Source organism: Mustelus asterias, chromosome 10 (assembly GCF_964213995.1).
Source record: "Mustelus asterias chromosome 10, sMusAst1.hap1.1, whole genome shotgun sequence".
In the NCBI taxonomy this organism is placed as follows: domain Eukaryota; kingdom Metazoa; phylum Chordata; class Chondrichthyes; order Carcharhiniformes; family Triakidae; genus Mustelus; species Mustelus asterias.
Genome location: NC_135810.1, coordinates 125,770,070 through 125,789,668, shown reverse-complemented (window position 1 = coordinate 125,789,668; position 19,599 = coordinate 125,770,070). Strand labels below are relative to the sequence as shown.

The 19,599-nt window shown below is 47.3% G+C and overlaps 1 protein-coding gene across 1 annotated transcript in view; it reads right to left on the bottom strand.

Annotated features, from left to right (window-relative positions):
• The window catches only part of LOC144499960 (hemopexin-like), a 47,008-nt gene extending 31,961 nt beyond the window's left edge, over positions 1-15,047 (bottom strand). The window contains exons 1-3 of the mRNA XM_078222691.1: positions 14,907-15,047; positions 12,725-12,792; positions 11,406-11,483 (exon numbers count right to left, since the gene is read on the bottom strand). Coding sequence (XP_078078817.1) covers positions 11,406-11,483; positions 12,725-12,792; positions 14,907-14,971 — 211 coding nt within the window. The 5' untranslated portion in view covers positions 14,972-15,047. The remainder of the gene's footprint in view (positions 1-11,405; positions 11,484-12,724; positions 12,793-14,906) is intronic.
• Positions 15,048-19,599: the final 4,552 nt, after the last annotated feature.

The window sequence follows — 19,599 nt, the reverse complement described above, 5'->3', positions numbered from 1 at the left end:
TGATATCACAATTAGGAATCCTCTCGGAAGAAGCAATCACAGTATGGTTGAATTTAAAATACTGATGGAGCGTGAGAAGATAAAATCCAATCCCAGTGTCTTGTGCTTAAACAAAGGAGACTACAATGGGATGAGGGAGGAGTTGGCTAAGGTAGACTGGGAGCAAAAACTTTATGGTGGGACAATTGAGGAACAGTGAATTCTTGCACAAGGACACCCAGGTCCCTCTGCACAGCAGCATGTTGCAATTTTTGACCATTTAAATAATAGACCATTTTGAAGGACTTTCAAAGCGATCTTTCACAGTGCTCAGCAAAAGTATATACCAGTGATAAGGAAGGACTGTAGAAAAAGAGATAATCAGCCATGGATATCTAAGGAAATAAAGGAGGATATCAAATTAAAAGAAAACACTAAGTGGCAAAGATTAGTGGGAATCTAGAGGATTGGGAAATCTTTAAACGTCAACAAAAAGCCACGAAAAAAGCTATAAAGAAAAGTAAGATGGATTATGAGAATAAACTAGCTCAGAATATAAAAACAGATAGCAAAAGTTTCTACAAATATATAAAATGAAAAAGAGTGGCTAAAGTAAACTTTGTTCCTTTAGAGGATGAGAAGGGGGATGTAATAACTGGAAATGAGAAAATGGCTGAGGCATTGAACAGGTGTTTTGTGTCGGTCTTCACAGTGGAAGACACAAATAACATGCCAAAAATTGCTGACAGGAAGGCTATGGCAGGTGAGAACCTAGAAACTATCATTATCACGAAAGAGGTAGTGTTGGGCAAGTTAATGGGGCTAAAGGTAGACAAGTCTCCTGGTCCTGATGGAATGCATCCCAGGGTACTAATAAAGATGGCGGGAGAAATAGCAAATGCACTAGTGGTAATTTACCAAAATTCACTGGACTCTGGGGTGGTTCCTGCAGATTGGAAAACAGCAAATGTGACGCCAATGTTTAAAAAAGGAGGTGGACAAAAGGCAGGTAACTATAGGCCAGTTAGCTTAACTTCTGTAGTAGGGAAAATGCTTGAATCTATCATCAAGGAAGAAATAGCGAGACATCTGGATATAAATTGTCCCATTGGGAAGAAGCAGCATGGGTTCATAAAGGGCAGGTCATGTTTGACTAATTTGGTGGAATTCTTTGAGAACATTACATGCGCAGTGGACAATGGGGAACCTGTGGATGTGGTGTATCTGGATTTCCAGAAGGCATTTGACAAGGTGCCGCACCAAAGACTGCTACATAAGATAAAGGTGCACGGTGTTACGGGTAATGTATTAGCATGGATAGAGGATTGGTTAACTAACAGAAAGCAAAGAGTGGGGGTAAATGGGTGTTTTTCTGGTTGGCGATCAGTGACTGGTGATGTGCCTCAGGGATCAGTGTTGGGACCGCAATTGTTTACGATTTACATAGATGATTTGGAGTTGGGGACCAAGTGTAGTGTGCCAAAATTCACAAATGACACTAAGATGAGCGGCAGAGCAAAGTGTGCAGAGGACGCTGAAAGTCTGCAAAGGGATATAGATAGTCTAAGTGAGTGGGCGAGGGTCTGGCAGATGGAGCACAATGTTGGTAAATGTGAGGTCATCCATTTTGGTAGGAATAACAGGAATAACTATTATTTAAATGGTAAAAAATTGCAGCATGCTGCTGTGCAGAGGGACCTGGGTGTCCTTGTGCAGGAATCACAAGGAGTTGGTTTGCAGGTGCAGCAGGTAATTAAGAAGGCAAATGGAATTTTGTCCTTCATTGCTAAAGGGATGGAATTTAAAAACAGCAAGGTTATGTTGCAGCTGTATAAGGTGCTGGTGAGGCCACACCCGGAGTACTGTGTACAATTTTGGCCTCCTGACTCGAGAAAGGATATACTGGCACTGGAGGAGGTGCAGAGGAGATTCACGAGGTTGATTCTGGAGTTGAGAGGGTTGGCTTATGAGGAGAGACTGAGTAGACTGGGGCTATATTCAGTAGAATTCAGAAGAATTAGGGGAGATCTTATTGAAACATATAAGATTATGAAGGGAATAGATAAGATAGAAGCAGGGAAGTTGTTTCCACTGGCAGGTGAAACTAGAACTAGGGGGCATGGCCTCAAAATAAGGGGAAGCAGATTTAGGACTGAGTTGAGGAGGAACTTCTTCACCCAAAGGGTTGTGAATCTGTGGAATTCCCTGCCCAGTGAAGCAGTTGAGGCTACCTCATTGAATGTTTTTAAGGCAAGGATAGATACATTTTTGAACAGTAAAGGAATTAATGGTTATGGTGAGCGGGCGGGTAAGTGGAGCTGAGTCCCTGAAAACATCAGCCATGATCTTATTGAATGGCAGAGCAGGCTCGAGGGGCCAGATGGCCTACTCCTGCTCCTAGTTCTTATGTTCTTATGATCCCTAGTTCTGGACCCCCCACCATAGGGAACATTCTTTCTGAATCCCCTCTCACTCTTCGAAACTCCAGTGAATATGATCCTAACCGTTTTAGTCTCTCCTCATATGACAGACCTGCCATCCCAGGAATCAGCCTGGTAAACCTTCACTGTACTCCCTCTATAGCAAGGACATCCTTCCTCAGATTTGGATCAGATATGACACCAAGGTTGCAAACATCTGCCCTAATCTTAGACAGCGAAGGAAGAGGGAAAGAGTAGATTGCTAGGGTGGGGACTTTGATCTTCCTGAGTGATGCGCGATTGATTCACACGGGAGGCTAGGACGTACCCGGGAATAAAGGCTTTTATTCACAACAAGATTGGAGCACACTACTTAACAATACTATCCCAGACTAAGGGCTACTAGGAAGTAGCAGTGACCTTTATACTCCTGTAAGAAGGCGGAGCCGAACGGAGTGTACCACATAAACAATAATCACAGGTGGAACACCCCAACCCTAACTCCAACAGTAACAAGAGTAACATATGTACAAGTACCCATAGTGGTCACCATCTATGGTTCACCACACTGAGTACAGGGTGTCAACAAATAGTCTGATAATTTAGCAAGAGTTGAGAAGTTGAGAGGTGGTGAGATAGAGTTGGGTGCCATCAGTTTCCGTGTAAACACTGTGTTTACAGGTGATGTCACAGAAGGATAAGATGCGAAGGAAGAATAGGAAAGGTCAAAGAAAGATCCTTCAGGGAGCCAGAAGTCTGACAGGAGTTGATACCATTTTAATATGTCATCACTCCACCTACCCACCTTCTCCCCATATCCCTCAATCCCACCTTCTCCCCATATCCCTCAATCACACCTTCTCCCCGTATCCCTCAATCCCACCTTCTCCCCGTATCCCTCAATCCCACCTTCTCCCCGTATCCCTCAATCCCACCTTCTCCCTGTATCCCTCAATCCCACCTTCTCCCTGTATCCCTCAATCCCACCTTCTCCCCGTATCCCTCAATCCCACCTACCCACCTTCACCCCATATCCCTCAATCCCACCCTCTCCCCGTATCCCTCAATCCCACCCTCTCCCCGTATCCCTCAATCCCGCCTTCTCCCCGTATCCCTCAATCCCACCTTCTCCCCATATCTCTCAATCCCACCTTCTCCCCGTATCCCTCAATCCCATCTTCTCCCTGTATCCCTCAATCCCACCTACCCACCTTCACCCCATATCCCTCAATCCCACCTTCTCCCCGTATCCCTCAATCCCGCCTTCTCCCCGTATCCCTCAATCCCACCTTCTCCCCATATCTCTCAATCCCACCTTCTCCCCGTATCCCTCAATCCCGCCTTCTCCCCGTATCCCTCAATCCCACCTTCTCCCCATATCTCTCAATCCCACCTTCTCCCCGTATCCCTCAATCCCATCTTCTCCCCGTATCCCTCAATCCCACCTTAGAACATAGAACATAGAAAAGCTACAGCACAAACAGGCCCTTCGACCCACAAGTTGCGCCGAACAATTTCCTTACCTTCTAGGCTCATCTATAACCCTCTATCTCACTAACCTCCATGAACCTATCCAAAAGTCTCTTAAAAGACTCAATAGAATCCGCTTCCACCACCACTACCGGCAGCCGATTCCACGCACCCACCACCCTCTGAGTGAAAAACTTACCCCTAACATCTCCTCTGTACCTACTCCCCAGCACCCTAAACATGTGGCCTCTCGTGACAACCATTTCAGCCCCGGATAAAAGCCTCTGAGAATCCACTCTATCAATACCTCTCAACATCTTATACACCTCTATCAGGTCACCTCTCATCCTTCGCCTCTCCAAGGAGAATAGACCTAGCTCTCTCAACCTATCCTCATAAGGCATACCACTTAATCCCGGCAACATCCTCGTAAATCTCCTCTGCACCCGTTCTACGGCTTCCACATCCTTTCTGTAATGAGGTGACCAGAACTGGGCACAGTACTCCAGGTGGGGTCTGACCAGGGTCCTATACAGCTGCAGCATTATCTCCCGATTTCTAAACTCAATTCCACTATTGATGAAGGCCAGTAATCCATACACCTTCTTAACCACAGCCTCTACCTGCGACACCGTTTTGAGCGTCCTATGAACCTAGACCCCAAGATCCTTCTGTTCTTCCACTTTGCCACGCGTCTTACCCTTAAGATTATATTCTTCCATCCTATTCGACCTGCCAAAATGAACCACCACACACTTATCTGGGTTGAAGGCAATCTGCCACTTCTCCGCCCAGTCTTGCATCTTACCTTCTCCCCGTATCCCTCAATCCCACCTTCTCCCCATATCCCTCAATTCCACCTTCTCCCCGTATCCCTCAATTCCACCTTCTCCTCATATCCCACAATCCCGCCTTCTCCCCGTATCCCTCAATCCCGCCTTCTCCCCATATCCCTCAATTCCACCTTCTCCTCATATCCCTCAATCCCGCCTTCTCCCCGTATCCCTCAATCCCGCCTTCTCCCCGTATCCCTCAATCCCACCTTCTTCCCGTATCCCTCAATCCCACTTGATAGAACATAGAACATAGAACAGTACAGCACAGAACAGGCCCTTCGGCCCACGATGTTGTGCCGAGCTTTATCTGAAACCAAGATCAAGCTATCCCACTCCCTATCATCCTGGTGTGCTCCATGTGCCTATCCAATAACCGTTTAAATGTTCCTAAAGTGTCTGACTCCACTATCACTGCAGGCAGTCCATTCCACACCCCAACCACTCTCTGCGTAAAGAACCTACCTCTGATATCCTTCCTTTATCTCCCACCACGAACCCTATAGTTATGCCCCCTTGTAATAGCTCCATCCACCCGAGGAAATAGTCTTTGAACATTCACTCTATCTATCCCCTTCATCATTTTATAAACCTCTATTAAGTCTCCCCTCAGCCTCCTCCGCTCCAGAGAGAACAGCCCTAGCTCCCTCAACCTTTCCTCATAAGACCTACCCTCCAAACCAGGCAGCATCCTGGTAAATCTCCTCTGCACTCTTTCCAGCGCTTCCACATCCTTCTTATAGTGAGGTGACCAGAACGGCACACAATATTCCAAATGTGGTCTCACCAAGGTCCTGTACAGTTGCAGCATAACCAAGATCAAGCTATCCCACTCCCTATCATCCTGGTGTGCTCCATGTGCCTATCCAATAACCGTTTAAATGTTCCTAAAGTGTCTGACTCCACTATCACTGCAGGCAGTCCATTCCACACCCCAACCACTCTCTGCGTAAAGAACCTACCTCTGATATCCTTCCTTTATCTCCCACCACGAACCCTATAGTTATGCCCCCTTGTAATAGCTCCATCCACCCGAGGAAATAGTCTTTGAACATTCACTCCAACCCCCTGTTAATAAAAGCTAACACACTGTAGGCCTTCTTCACAGCTCTATCCACTTGAGTGGCAACCTTTAGAGATCTGTGGATATGGACCCCAAGATCTCTCTGTTCCTCCACAGTCTTCAGAACCCTACCTTTGACCCTGTAATCCACATTTAAATTAGTCCTACCAAAATGAATAACCTCACATTTATCAGGGTTAAACTCCCTTTGCCATTTTTCAGCCCAGCTTTGCATCCTATCTATGTCTCTTTGCAGCCTACAACAGCCCTCCACCTCATCCACTACTCCACCAATCTTGGTGTCATCAGCAAATTTACTGATCCACCCTTCAGCCCCCTCCTCTAAGTCATTAATAAAAATCACAAAGAGCAGAGGACCAAACACTGATCCCTGCGGCACTCCGCTAGCAACCTGCCTCCAATCCGAAAATTTTCCATCCACCACCACCCTCTGTCTTCGATCAGATAGCCAGTTACCTATCCAATCGGTCAACTTTCCCTCTATCCCACACCTCCTCACTTTCATCATAAGCCGACCATGGGGGACCTTATCAAACGCCTTACTAAAATCCATGTATATGACATCAACTGCCCTACCTTCATCAACACACTTAGTTACCTCCTCAAAAAATTCTATCAAATTTGTGAGGCACGACTTGCCCTTCACGAATCCGTGCTGACTATCCCGGATTAATCCGCATCTTTCTAAATGGTCGTAAATCCCATCCCTAAGGATCTTTTCCATCAATTTACTAACCATCGAAGTAAGACTAACCAGTCTATAATTACCAGGGTCATTTCTATTCCCTTCCTTAAACAGAGGAACAACATTCGCCATTCTCCAGTCCTCTGGCACCATCCCCGTGGACAGCGAGGACCCAAAGATCAAAGCCAAAGGCTCTACAATCTCATTCCTTGCCTCCCAAAGAATCCTAGGATATATTTCATCAGGCCCAGGGGACTTATTGACCTTCTGTTTATTCAAATCTGCCAGGACATCCTCCCTCCGAACATTTATTTCCTCCAGCCTATTAGCCTGTAACACCTTCTCTTCCTCAAAAACATGGCCCCTCTCCTTGGTGAACACTGACGAAAAGTATTCATTCATCACCTCGCCTATCTCTACTGACTCCATACACAAGTTCCCACTACTGTCCTTGACTGGCCCTAACCTCACCCTGGTCATTCTTTTATTCCTCACATAAGAGTAAAAAGCCTTGGGGTTTTCCTTGATCCGACCCGCCAAGGACTTCTCATGTCCCCTCCTAGCTCTCCTAAGCCCCTTTTTCAGCTCATTCCTTGCTAACTTGTAACCCTCAATCGAGCCATCTGAACCTTGTTTCCTCATCCCTACATAAGCTTCCCTCTTCCTTTTCACAAGACATTCCACCTCTTTCGTGAACCATGGTTCCCTAACTCGGCCATTTCCTCCCTGCCTGACAGGGACATACTTATCAAGGACATCCAGTATTTGTTCCTTGAAAATGTTCCACTTTTCATTAGTTCCTTTCCCTGACAGTTTCTGTTCCCAATTTACGCCCCCTAATTCTTGCCTAATCGCATCATAATTACCTCTCCCCCAATTGTAAACCTTGCCCTGCTGTACGGCCCTATCCCTCTCCATTGCAATAACAAAAGACACTGAATTGTGGTCACTATCTCCAAAGTGCTCTCCCACAACCAAATCTAACACTTGGCCCGGTTCATTTCCCAGTACCAAATCCAATGTGGCCTCACCTCTTGTCGGTCTATCCACATATTGCGTCAGGAAACCCTCCTGCACACACTGCACAAAAACTGCCCCATCCGAACTATTTGACCTACAAAGGTTCCAATCAATATTTGGAAAGTTAAAGTCCCCCATGACAACTACCCTGTGACCCCCACACATATCCATAATCTGCTTAGCAATTTCTTCCTTCACAACTCTATTACTATTTGGGGGCCTATAGTAAACTCCTAACAACGTGACTGCTCCTTTCCTATTTCTAACCTCAGCCCATATTACCTCAGTGTGCAGATCCCCCTCGAAGTGCCTTTCCGCAGCCGTTAAACTATCCTTGATTAACAATGCTACTCCTCCACCTTCTCCCCGTATCCCCCAATCCCACCTTCTCCCCCAATCCCACCTTCTCCCCGTATCCCTCAATCCCACCTTCTCCCCGTATCCCTCAATCCCACCTTCTCCCTGTATCCCTCAATCCCGCGTTCTCCCTGTATCCCTCAATCCCACCTTCTCAACATATCCCTCAATCCCGCCTTCTCCCTGTATCCCTCAATCCCACCTTCTCAACATATCCCTCAATCCCACCTTCTCCCCGTATCCCTCAATCCCACCTTCTCCCCGTATCCCTCAATCCCACCTTCTCCCCATATCCCTCAATCCCACCTCCCCACCTTCTCCCCGTATCCCTCAATCCCACCTTCTCCCCGTATCCCTGAGTCCCAGCTTCTCCCCGTATCCCTCAATCCCACCTTCTCCCCATATCCCTCAATCCCACTCACCCACCTTCTCCCTATACCACAGATTCACGGAATTGTTACAGTGCAGAAGAAGGTCATTCGGCCCATCGTATCTGCACTGGCTCTCCATTCTCCTGTCTTTTCCCAGCACCCCTGCACATTGTTTCTATTCAAATAATCATCTAATTCCCTCTTGAACGCCTCGATGGAACCTGTCTCCACCACACTCGCAGGCAGTGAATTCCAGACCCAAACCACTCGCCGAGTGAAAAAAGCTTTTCTCCCATCACATTTGTTTCTTTTGAAAATTGCTTTAAATCTGTGCCCTTTCATCCTCGATCCTTTTACGAGCAGGAACAGTTTCTCCCTGTCTGCTCTGTCCAGCCCTGTCATGATTTTGAACACATCTAATCTCCTCCTAGTCTTCTTCTCTCCAAGGAGAACAGTCCCACCCTCTCCAATCCATTCTCATAGCCGAAGTTTCTCATCCCTGGAACCATTCTTGTAAACCTCTTCCGCGCTATCTTTAATGTGTTCACATCCTTCCTATAGGCACCCAGAACTGTGCACAATATTCCAGCTGAGGACTAACTAGTGTCTTATTTCCCTCAATGTCACCTACCCAGCTTCCCCTATTATGTCCATAAGTTTGTATGTGGGTTGGGTCCTGGTCACTCTATCAGTGGTATACTCTGTCAATGGTACACCCTGTCAGTGGTACACCCTGTCAGTGGTACACCCTGTCAGTGGTACACCCTGTCAGTGGTACACTCTATCAGTGGTACACCCTGTCAGAGGTACACCCTGTCAGTGGTACACCCTGTCAGTGGTACACCCTGTCAGTGGTACACTCTATCAGTGGTACACTCTGTCAGTGGGACACCCTGTCAGTGGTACACCCTGTCAGTGGTACACTCTGTCAGTGGTACACTCTATCAGTGGTACACCCTGTCAGAGGTACACCCTGTCAGTGGTACACCCTGTCAGTGGTACACCCTGTCAGTGGTACACCCTGTCAGTGGTACACTCTATCAGTGGTACACCCTGTCAGAGGTACACCCTGTCAGTGGTACACCCTGTCAGTGGTACACCCTGTCAGTGGTACACTCTATCAGTGGTACACTCTGTCAGTGGGACACCCTGTCAGTGGTACACCCTGTCAGTGGTACACTCTATCAGTGGTACACTCTGTCAGTGGTACACCCTGTCAGTGGTACATCTGTCAGTGGTAAACCCGGTCAGTGGTACACTCTGTCAGTGGTACACCCTGTCAGTGGGACACCCTGTTAGTGGTACACCCTGTCAGTGGTACACTCTGTCAGTGGTACACTCTGTCAGTGGTACACCCTGTCAGTGGTACACTCTATCAGTGGTACACTCTATCAGTGGTACACTCTGTCAGTGGTACACTCTGTCAGTGGTACACCCTGTCAGTGGTACATCTGTCAGTGGTAAACCCGGTCAGTGGTACATCTGTCAGTGGTAAACCCGGTCAGTGGTACACTCTGTCAGTGGTAAACCCGGTCAGTGGTACACTCTATCAGTGGTACACTCTATCAGTGGTACACTCTGTCAGTGGTACACTCTGTCAGTGGTAAACCCGGTCAGTGGTACACTCTGTCAGTGGTAAACCCGGTCAGTGGTACACCCTGTCAGTGGTAAACCCGGTCAGTGGTACACTCTGTCAGTGGTAAACCCGGTCAGTGGTACACTCTGTCAGTGGTAAACCCGGTCAGTGGTACACTCTGTCAGTGGTACACCCTGTCAGTGGTACACTCTGTTAGTGGTACACCCTGTCAGTGGTACACTCTATCAGTGGTACACCCTGTCAGTGGTACACTCTGTCAGTGGTAAACCCGGTCAGTGGTACACCCTGTCAGTGGTACACTCTGTCAGTGGTAAACCCGGTCAGTGGTAAACCCGGTCAGTGGTACACTCTGTCAGTGGTACACTCTGTCAGTGGTACACTCTGTCAGTGGTAAACCCTGTCAGTGGTACACTCTGTCAGTGGTAAACCCGGTCAGTGGTACACTCTATCAGTGGTACACTCTGTCAGTGGTACACTCTGTCAGTGGTACACCCTGTCAGTGGTACATCTGTCAGTGGTACACCCTGTCAGTGGTACACTCTGTCAGTGGTAAACCCGGTCAGTGGTAAACCCGGTCAGTGGTAAACCCGGTCAGTGGTACACTCTGTCAGTGGTAAACCCGGTCAGTGGTACACTCTGTCAGTGGTAAACCCGGTCAGTGGTACACTCTGTCAGTGGTAAACCCGGTCAGTGGTACACTCTGTCAGAGGTACACCCTGTCAGTGGTACACTCTGTTAGTGGTACACCCTGTCAGTGGTACACTCTATCAGAGGTACACTCTGTCAGAGGTACACTCTATCAGTGGTACACCCTGTCAGTGGTACACTCTGTCAGTGGTACACTCTGTCAGTGGTACACTCTGTCAGTGGTACACTCTGTCAGTGGTACACTCTGTCAGTGGTACACTCTGTCAGAGGTACACCCTGTCAGTGGTACACCCTGTCAGTGGGACACCCTGTCAGTGGTACACTCTGTCAGTGGTACACTCTATCAGAGGTACACTCTGTCAGAGGTACACTCTATCAGTGGTACACCCTGTCAGTGGTACACTCTGTCAGTGGTACACTCTGTCAGTGGTACACTCTGTCAGTGGTACACTCTGTCAGTGGTACACTCTGTCAGTGGTACACTCTATCAGAGGTACACTCTGTCAGAGGTACACTCTATCAGTGGTACACCCTGTCAGTGGTACACTCTGTCAGTGGTACACTCTGTCAGTGGTACACTCTGTCAGTGGTACACTCTGTCAGTGGTACACTCTGTCAGTGGTACACTCTGTCAGTGGTACACCCTGTCAGTGGGACACCCTGTCAGTGGTACACTCTGTCAGTGGTACACTCTGTCAGAGGTACACTCTGTCAGAGGTACTGCCAGTCCTGGTTCATATTGCTTGTTTGTATTTTGGATTTCTACAATATTTTGTTCTTTAGTTTTTGGCTTTAGCTGAATAAAAAGTTTGCTGGTAATGCATGCAAATGGGGAACAGCAATTATGTGGAGACAGTCACAGAGGTGTGTTGCTTAGGCTGGGAGGATATCATGTGAGGAAATTCTGCTTTCTGACTCTGGTCTCTGCTGCCAAGTCTTACCTCGGAAAAACCAGGTGACTCCTTGCTCATCCAGGGTGGTTGCATCAAATCCGAGACCATCACAACGATCAGGAGAACCTGAAAAATAAATCATAGACACTAAAAGAAAGGAGGCTAAACTGGTGCAATGGCTGAGACGATATGTGGAAACTTACATAGAAACATAGAAACTAGAAGCAGGAGGAGGCCATTCGGCCCTTCGAGCCTGCTCCGCCATTCATTTTGATTATGGCTGGTCATCGAATTCAATATCCTGATTCCCTCTTTCCCCCCATATCCCTTGATCCCTTTAGCCCCAAGAGCTGTAACTAATTTTTTCTTGAAATAAATCATTAATATAAATGACAAATAACAGTGAACCCAGTTTGATCCCTGAGGCACACCGCTGGTCACAGGCCTCCAGTTTGGAAAACAACTCTCTACAACCACCCTCTGGCTTCTGTCATCAAACCAATTTTGTATCCATTTAGATACCTCACCCTGGATCCTATGAGATTTAACCTTACGCAACAACCTACCATGTGGTACCTTGTCAAAGGCCTTGCTAAAGTCCATGTAGACAACATCAACTGCACTGCCCTCATCTACTTTCTTGGTTACCCCTTCAAAAAACTCAGTCAAATTTGTGAGACATGATTTTCCACTCACAAAGCCATGCTGACTGTCCCTAATCAGTCCTTGCGTCTCTAAATGCCTGCAGATCCTGTCTCTCAAAATACCTTCTAACAACTTACCCACTACAGACGTCAGGTTCACCAGTCTGTAGTTCCCAGGCTTTTCCCTGTGGTCCTTTTTAAACAAAGGCACAACATTTGCCACCCTCCAATGTTCAGACACCTCACCCGTGACTATCAATGATTCAAATATCTCTGCTAGGGGACCCGCAATTTCCTCCCTCGCCTCCCACAACGTCCTGGGATACACTTCATCAGGTCCTGGGGATTTATCTACCTTGGTGCACTTTAAGACTTCCAGCACTTCCTTCGCTGTAATATGTACACTCCTCAAGACACCACTATTTATTTCCCCAAGTTCCCTAACAATGGTGGGTTCATAAAGTTAGATCACAGATCAGCCGTCAGTGAATGCTGGGATAGGTAGGAGGAGATAGAGAGATTTTTAATTAGTAATGGGTTGAAGGGTTATAGAGAACGGGCAGGAAAGTGGAGTTGAAGCCAAGACAATATTAGCCATGGTCGTATTGAATAGCTGAACAGGCTGGAGGGGCTGGATTTCCTACTCCTGCTCTTGGTTCTTAGATTGAGCGGCTAAACTGTCTCCCCCTGTTTCTCGAGGGTGGCAGCAGTGTGGACACTAACCTGGAATGCTGGGATGTGGGTGGTGCTGACTCACCTCACCGCGCGTGATGTTTTGCTGACCCATCATCCTAGAATGAAACAACAAATTGCTTTAATGCAGTTAGTTCTCAGGAAATACTCTTTCTTTTTTAAAGTTAATTTATTAGTGTCACAAGTAACACTGCAATGAAGTTACTGTGAAATTCCCCTAGTCGCCACACTCCGGCGCCTGTTCGGGTAACACTGAGGGAGAATTTAGCATGGCCAATGCACCTAACCAACATGTCTTTCAGACTGTGGGAGGAAACCGGAGCATCCGGAGGGAACCCACGCAGACACGGGGAGAACGTGCAGACTCTGCACAGACAGTGACCCAAGCCAGGAATCGAACCCAGGCCCCTGGTGCTGTGAGGTCGCAGTGCCCCCCCTGGTGCTGTGAGGTAGCCGCGCTAACCCACTGGGCCTCTCCATTCTCTCACCTTCTTTTCCAGATTTCCTGCAATCTCTCCTCAGGAAATGCTGTGTTACATAGAACATAGAACAGTACAGCACAGAACAGGCCCTTCGGCCCACGATGTTGTGCCGAGCTTTATCTGAAACCAAGATGTTCTCCAGATAGAGGTCCATGAGTGGAGCGGTGGCACAGTGGTTAGAATTGCTGCGCCAGGGGCCTGGGTTCGATTCCTGGGACCCCACTCATGTCAAAGGATATGGGGTCTGAGCAGGAAATTGATGTTGAGATAGCAGAGTGGGTCAACCAATGATCTAGCTGAATGGTGGAGCAGGCTTGAGGGACTGAATGGCCGGCTCTGCTCCTATTTCTTATGCTTTTATGTACTTTTGCCCAGTCAGAAAACCACTACTTCTTCCCATCTGAGCGAGTGTGTAATGTCACGTGCTTCTATTCTCTGAGGCAGTTTGTTATGTGGTGCTTTCATTGGTCTCCTCTGTTAGCTCATCAAAGAACTCAAACACATGGAACATGCTGCTTATGCCATCTCTCCTCAAGTGCGAGTTAATGCTGCCCTTGACCTTGGTCTGCATTGCTTTTCCTAAAAGCAATTTCCTAGTCTAGATGTCGGAGCTCAGGGTGACAAATCCGTTAGCTCGATTCTCTCCCCACAGAGGCTGTCAGACCTGCTGAGATTTTCCAGCCTTTTCTGTTCCTGTGATACTAAGATTCACATTCTCACCACACCCTAATTCTGGATTAATCATCCAGTAACATATCCAGCAATATAATTACAGCACCAGGTATAGATCAAAAGAAATGCACCTCGTGGGCAGCCACATCAGAGCAAAAAATCCAGAGGAGAAATAATCTCTCCCTACTTTCTGATGTGTCCACTATCTTACTCTCTTCGAGAATTCAAATGAAGCCAATTTGATCTCTTAATCTGGATTGAAACTGTGCAGAACTAAACATCTGTGAGTTTTTTCATTTAAATTAAATTTGGTCAGAACATTGAATACAGGAGTTGGGACGTCTTGTTGGAGTTGTACAAGACATTGGTAAGGCCACACTTGGAATACTGTGTACAGTTCTGGTCACCGTATTATAGAAAGGATATTATTAAACTAGAAAGAATGCAGAAAAGATTTACTAGGATGCTACCGGGACTTGATGGTTTGAGTTATAAGGAGAGGCTGGATAGACTGGGACTTTTTTCTCTGGAGCGTAGGAGGCTGAGGGGTGATCTTATGGAGGTCTATCAAATAATGAGGGGCATAGATCAGCTAGATAGTCAATATCTTTTCCCAAAGGTAGGGGGCTCTAAAACTAGAGGGCATAGGTTTAAGGTGAGAGGGGAGAGATACAAAAGGATCCAGAGGGGCAATGGTTTCACTCAGAGGGTGGTGAGTGTCTAGAACAAGCTGCCAGAGGTAGTAGTAGAGGCGGGTACAATTTTGTCTTTTAAAAAGCATTTAGACAGTTACATGGGTCAGATGGGTATAGAGGGATATGGGCCAAATGCGGGCAATTGGGACGAGCTCAGTGGTAAAAACTGAGTGGCATGAGCAGGTTGGGCCGAAGGGCCTGTTTCCATGCTGTAAACCTCTTTGATTCTAACTCAGACAACCAGGTATCCCTGGTTGTATCCTGGTGTATGCCTCAATAGCAGACTCTATGAGCCATCTACTTGACTGCCTATAACTGAGCATATGACATCCTCAACAACTCAGCACAAATGTGGATACTCACAAAGGGGAAGCGAGACAGAGAGCGAGAGCCGAAGACAGGCACAATCCTCCCAATAGAAGCTTCATGGTCACTCAGCAGGTCTGTGCCTGGACTGAGTGTTGTGCCCAAAACCGAGGATTATATACATAGCCAGTCAACATCGTCTTTTCCAAAACAAACACAATACAAGATCCCACTGAAGCAGAGAGGTCAGTGTCAGAACAAACAGTTCCTGACTCACAGGCTCTTTCGAAAGGCCTTTTGATAAAGTTTCACAAATCAGATTTGTTCACATAATCGAAACCCAGGGGGTTAAAGGGCAGCAACAGCCTGGACACAATTTGCCACGGGTCTCAAAGTGGTGGTGAATTGCTGTTTTTTCAGCCTGAAGGGGGTACACACAGTGCGGTTCCCCAGGGGCCAGTGCTTAGACCACTGCTTCTTTAGATAGATATTAATGAGCTTCCATACCACATGGGAGTCAGAATGTAGTAAACAATGAGGAGGACACAGGCAGGTCAAATTTAACACAGAGAAGTGATGCATTTTAGAAACAAGTATGAGGAGAGACAATAAAATAAAGGGGAAACTCGAGAGGGGGTGCAGGAGCAGTGGAACCTGGGGTAAATGTGCAAATGGCATGTTAGCCTTCATTGCGAGAGGTTTCGAGTACAGGAGCAGGGATGTGTTGTTGCAATTATACAGGGCCTTGGTGAAGCCACACCTGGAGTATTGTGTGCAGGTTTGGTCTCCTTTTCTGAGGAAGGATGTTCTTGCTCTCGAGGGAGCGCAGCGAAGGTTTACCAGGCTGATTCCGGGGATGGCAGGACTGATGTATGAGGAGAGATTGACGAGGTTAGGATTGTTTTAGCTGGAGTTCAGACGAATGAGGTGGGATCTCATAGAGACTTATAAAATTCTAACAGGACTGGACAGGGTAGATGCAGGGAGGATGTTCCCGATGGTGGGGGGAGTCCAGAACCAGGGGTCACAGTCTGAGGATTCAGGGTAGACCATTTAGGAGACATTTCTTCACCCAAAGAGTGGTGAGCCTGTGGAATTCATTACCACAGGAAGTAGTCGATGCCAAAACATTGAATGTATTCAAGAGGCGGCTGGATACAGCACTTGGGGCGAATGGGATCAAAGGTTATGGGGAGAAAGCAGGATCAGGCTATTGAGTTGTGATTAGCCATGATCAAGGTGAATGGCGGAGCAGACTCGAAGGGCCGAATGGCCTCCTCCTGCTCCTATCTTCTATGTTTCTATGTTTGCATGAATCATTAAAGGTGGTAGGACAGGTTGAGAGCACAGCTAATAAAACATACAGCACCCTGGGCTTTATTTATAGCAAGAAGTTTAACAACACCTCGTGTTCCGCACACACGAGGACGGCCTCAACCGGGATATTGGGTTCATGTCACACTATCTGTAACCCCCACAGTTGCCTGGACCTGCCGAGTTTCACTGGCTGTCTTGTCTGGAGACAATACACATCTCTTTAACCTGTCCTGATGCTCTCTCCACTCACATCGTTTTGTTTCTTAAAGACTTGATTAGCTGTAAGTATTCGCATTCCAACCATTATTCATGTAAATTGAGTCTGTGTCTTTATATGCCCTGTTTGTGAACAGAATTCCCACTCACCTGAAGAAGGGGCTTAGAGCTCCGAAAGCTTGTATGGCTTTTGCTACCAAATAAACCTGTTGGACTTTAACCTGGTGTTGTTAAACTTCTTACTGTGTTTACCCCAGTCCAACACCGGCATCTCCACATCATGACTTTATTTATAGCAGCAGGGAACACAAGAGCAAGGAGATTATGTCAAACTTGCATAAAAACCTGATGCACTCTCAACTGGAATATTGCAGCCAGTTCTGGGTGCCACACTTTGGGAAGGATGTGAATACCTTGGAGAAGGTATGTTGGGGTGGACAGCCCACCTGGTGGAAGCAGCAGTGGTCGTGCCTCCGGCGTGGAGTCCGGCCTTGTAGCACAGAAGGGTAAGGAAAGGAGGAGGAATGGTCTAGTTGGACCAATGAGCGGCACAGGCTTGGAGGGCCGAAGGGCCTATTTCCTGTGCTGTACTGTTCTTTGTTCTTTGAAGGCAGTGGTGATAGGGGACTCTACAGTGAGGGGGTCAGACAGGCGTTTTTGTGGAGGAAGTCGAGAAACGCGGATGGTGGTTTGCCTCCCTGGTGCCGGGATCGGGGATGTTTCTGACCGTATCCAAGAAATCCTGAAGTGGGAGGGAGAGGAGTCAGAGGTCGAGGTGCATACTGATACCACTGACATAGGCAACTGAAAACAGATGGAGCTCTGGAGGAATACAGAGAGAGTAGGAAAGAACTCAAACGGGGAGTTAGAAGGGCAAAAAGAGGTCACAAAACATTCTTGGCAGACAGGATGAAGGAGAATCCTAAGGCATTTTATTCATATGTTAGGAACAAAAGAGTTGTCAGGGAAAAAGTCGGACCTCTCAGGGACAAAGGAGGGGAATTATGCTTAGAACCCAAGGGAATAGGGGAGATCCTAAATGAATACTTTGCATCGGTATTCACAAAGGAGAGGGACTTGTTGACTGGGAGTGTCTCAGAGGGAGGTGTTGACCCGTTAGAGAAAATCTCCATTACAAGGGAGGAAGTGTTAGGTTTTTTAGGTAACATCAAAACTGAAAAATCCCCAGGGCCTGATGGCATCTATCCTAGACTGCTCAGGGAGACAAGAGATGTAATTGCTGGGCCTCTGACGGAAATCTTTGTCTCTTCATTGGACACAGGTGAGGTCCCTGAGGATCTGAGGTTCTTTGTTCTTTGAAGGCAGTTCCTGCCTTGGGGTTCCTGAGGAAGGGGCGGCACGGTAGCACAGTGGAGGGGAGGCACGGTAGCACAGTTAGGGGCGGCACGGTAGCACAGTTAGGGGCGGCACGGTAGCACAGTGGTTAGCACTGCTGCTTCACAGCTCCAGGGTCACGGGTTTGATTCCGGCTTGGGTCACTGTCTGTGTGGAGTTTGCACATTCTCCTCGTGTCTGTGTGGGTTTCCTCCGGGTGCTCCGGTTTCCTCCCACAGTCCAAAGATGTGCAGGTTAGGTTGATTGGCCATGCTGAAATTGCCCCTTAGTGTCCTGGGATGCGTAGATTAGAGGGATTAGCGGGTAAAATATGTAGGGATATAGGGGTAGGGATAGGGTAGGTGGGATTGTGGTCGGTGCAGACTCGATGGGCCGAATGGCCTCTTTCTGTACTGTAGGGTTTCTATGATTCTATGATTTCTATGATTGGAGGATAGCGAATGTGGTACCGTTATTTAAGAAGGGTAGCAGGGATGACCCGGGTAATTATAGGCCAGTGAGCTTGATGTCCATGGTAGGGAAGTTGTTGGAGAGGATTCTTAGAGACAGGATGTATGTGCATTTAGAACGGAACAATCTCATTAGTGACAGACAGCATGATTTTGTAAGAGGGAGGTCGTGCCTTACAAATTTGGTGGAGTTTTTTGAGGAAGTGACAAAAACGGTTGACGAAGGAAGGGCCGTGGATGTCGTCTATATGGATTTCAGTAAGGCATTTGACAAAGTCCTTTAGGATAGTGATGGAAAAGGATGAGTGGTGTCCCAAGGGTAAGGTGTTGGATTGGGGGAAGGCTAACTTTATTGGGATCAGGCAGAAATTGGCAGCTCTTGATTGGGAGAGGCTGTTTGAGGGTAAATCCACATCTGGTATGTGGCAGTCTTTTAAGGAACGGTTGTTAGGGCTACAGGACAAGCATGTGCCTGTAAAAAAGAAGGATAGGAAGGGTAGGATTAGGGAACCGTGGATAACCAGGGAAATTGAGGGACTGGTCAAAAGGAAAAGAGAGGTGTATGTTAGGTCCAATCAGCTAAAAACGGAGGGAGCTCTGGAGGAGTACAATGAAAGTAGGAAAATACTCAAACGGGGAATTAGAAGAGCAAAAAGGGGTCACGAAATGTTCTTGGCAGACAGGATTAAGGAGAATCCCAAGGCATTTTATTCATACGTTAGGAACAAAAGGGTTGTTAGGGAAAAAATCGGACCTCTCAGGGACAAAAGTGGGGACTTATGCTTGGAGCCCAAAGAGGTAGGGGAGATCCTAAATGAATACTTTGCGTCGGTATTCACAAAGGAGAGGGATGTGTTGACTGGGAGTGTCTCGGAGGGGAGTGTTGAACCGTTGGAGAAAATCTCCATTACAAAGGAGGAAGTGTTAGGTTTGTTAGAGAATATAAAGACTGACAAATCCCCAGGGCCTGATGGAATCTATCCAAGGCTGCTCAGGGAGACGAGAGGTGAAATCGTTGGGCCTCTGACGCAAATCTTTGTCTCGTCACTGGACACAGGTGAGGTCCCAGAGGATTGGAGGATAGCCAATGTGGTCCCGTTATTTAAGAAGGGTAGGAAGGATAACCCGGGTAATTATAGGCCGGTGAGCTTGACGTCCGTGGTGGGGAAGTTGTTGGAGAAGATTCTTAAAGATAGGATGTATGCGCATTTAGAAAGGAATAAACTCATTAACGATAGTCAACATGGTTTTGTGAGAGGGAGGTCATGCCTCACTAACCTGGTGGTGTTTTTTGAAGAAGTGACCAAAATGGTTGACAAAGGAAGGGCCGTGGATGTTGTCTATATGGACTTTAGTAAAGCGTTTGACAAAGTCCCTCATGGTAGGCTAGTGAAAAAGGTTGGATCCCATGG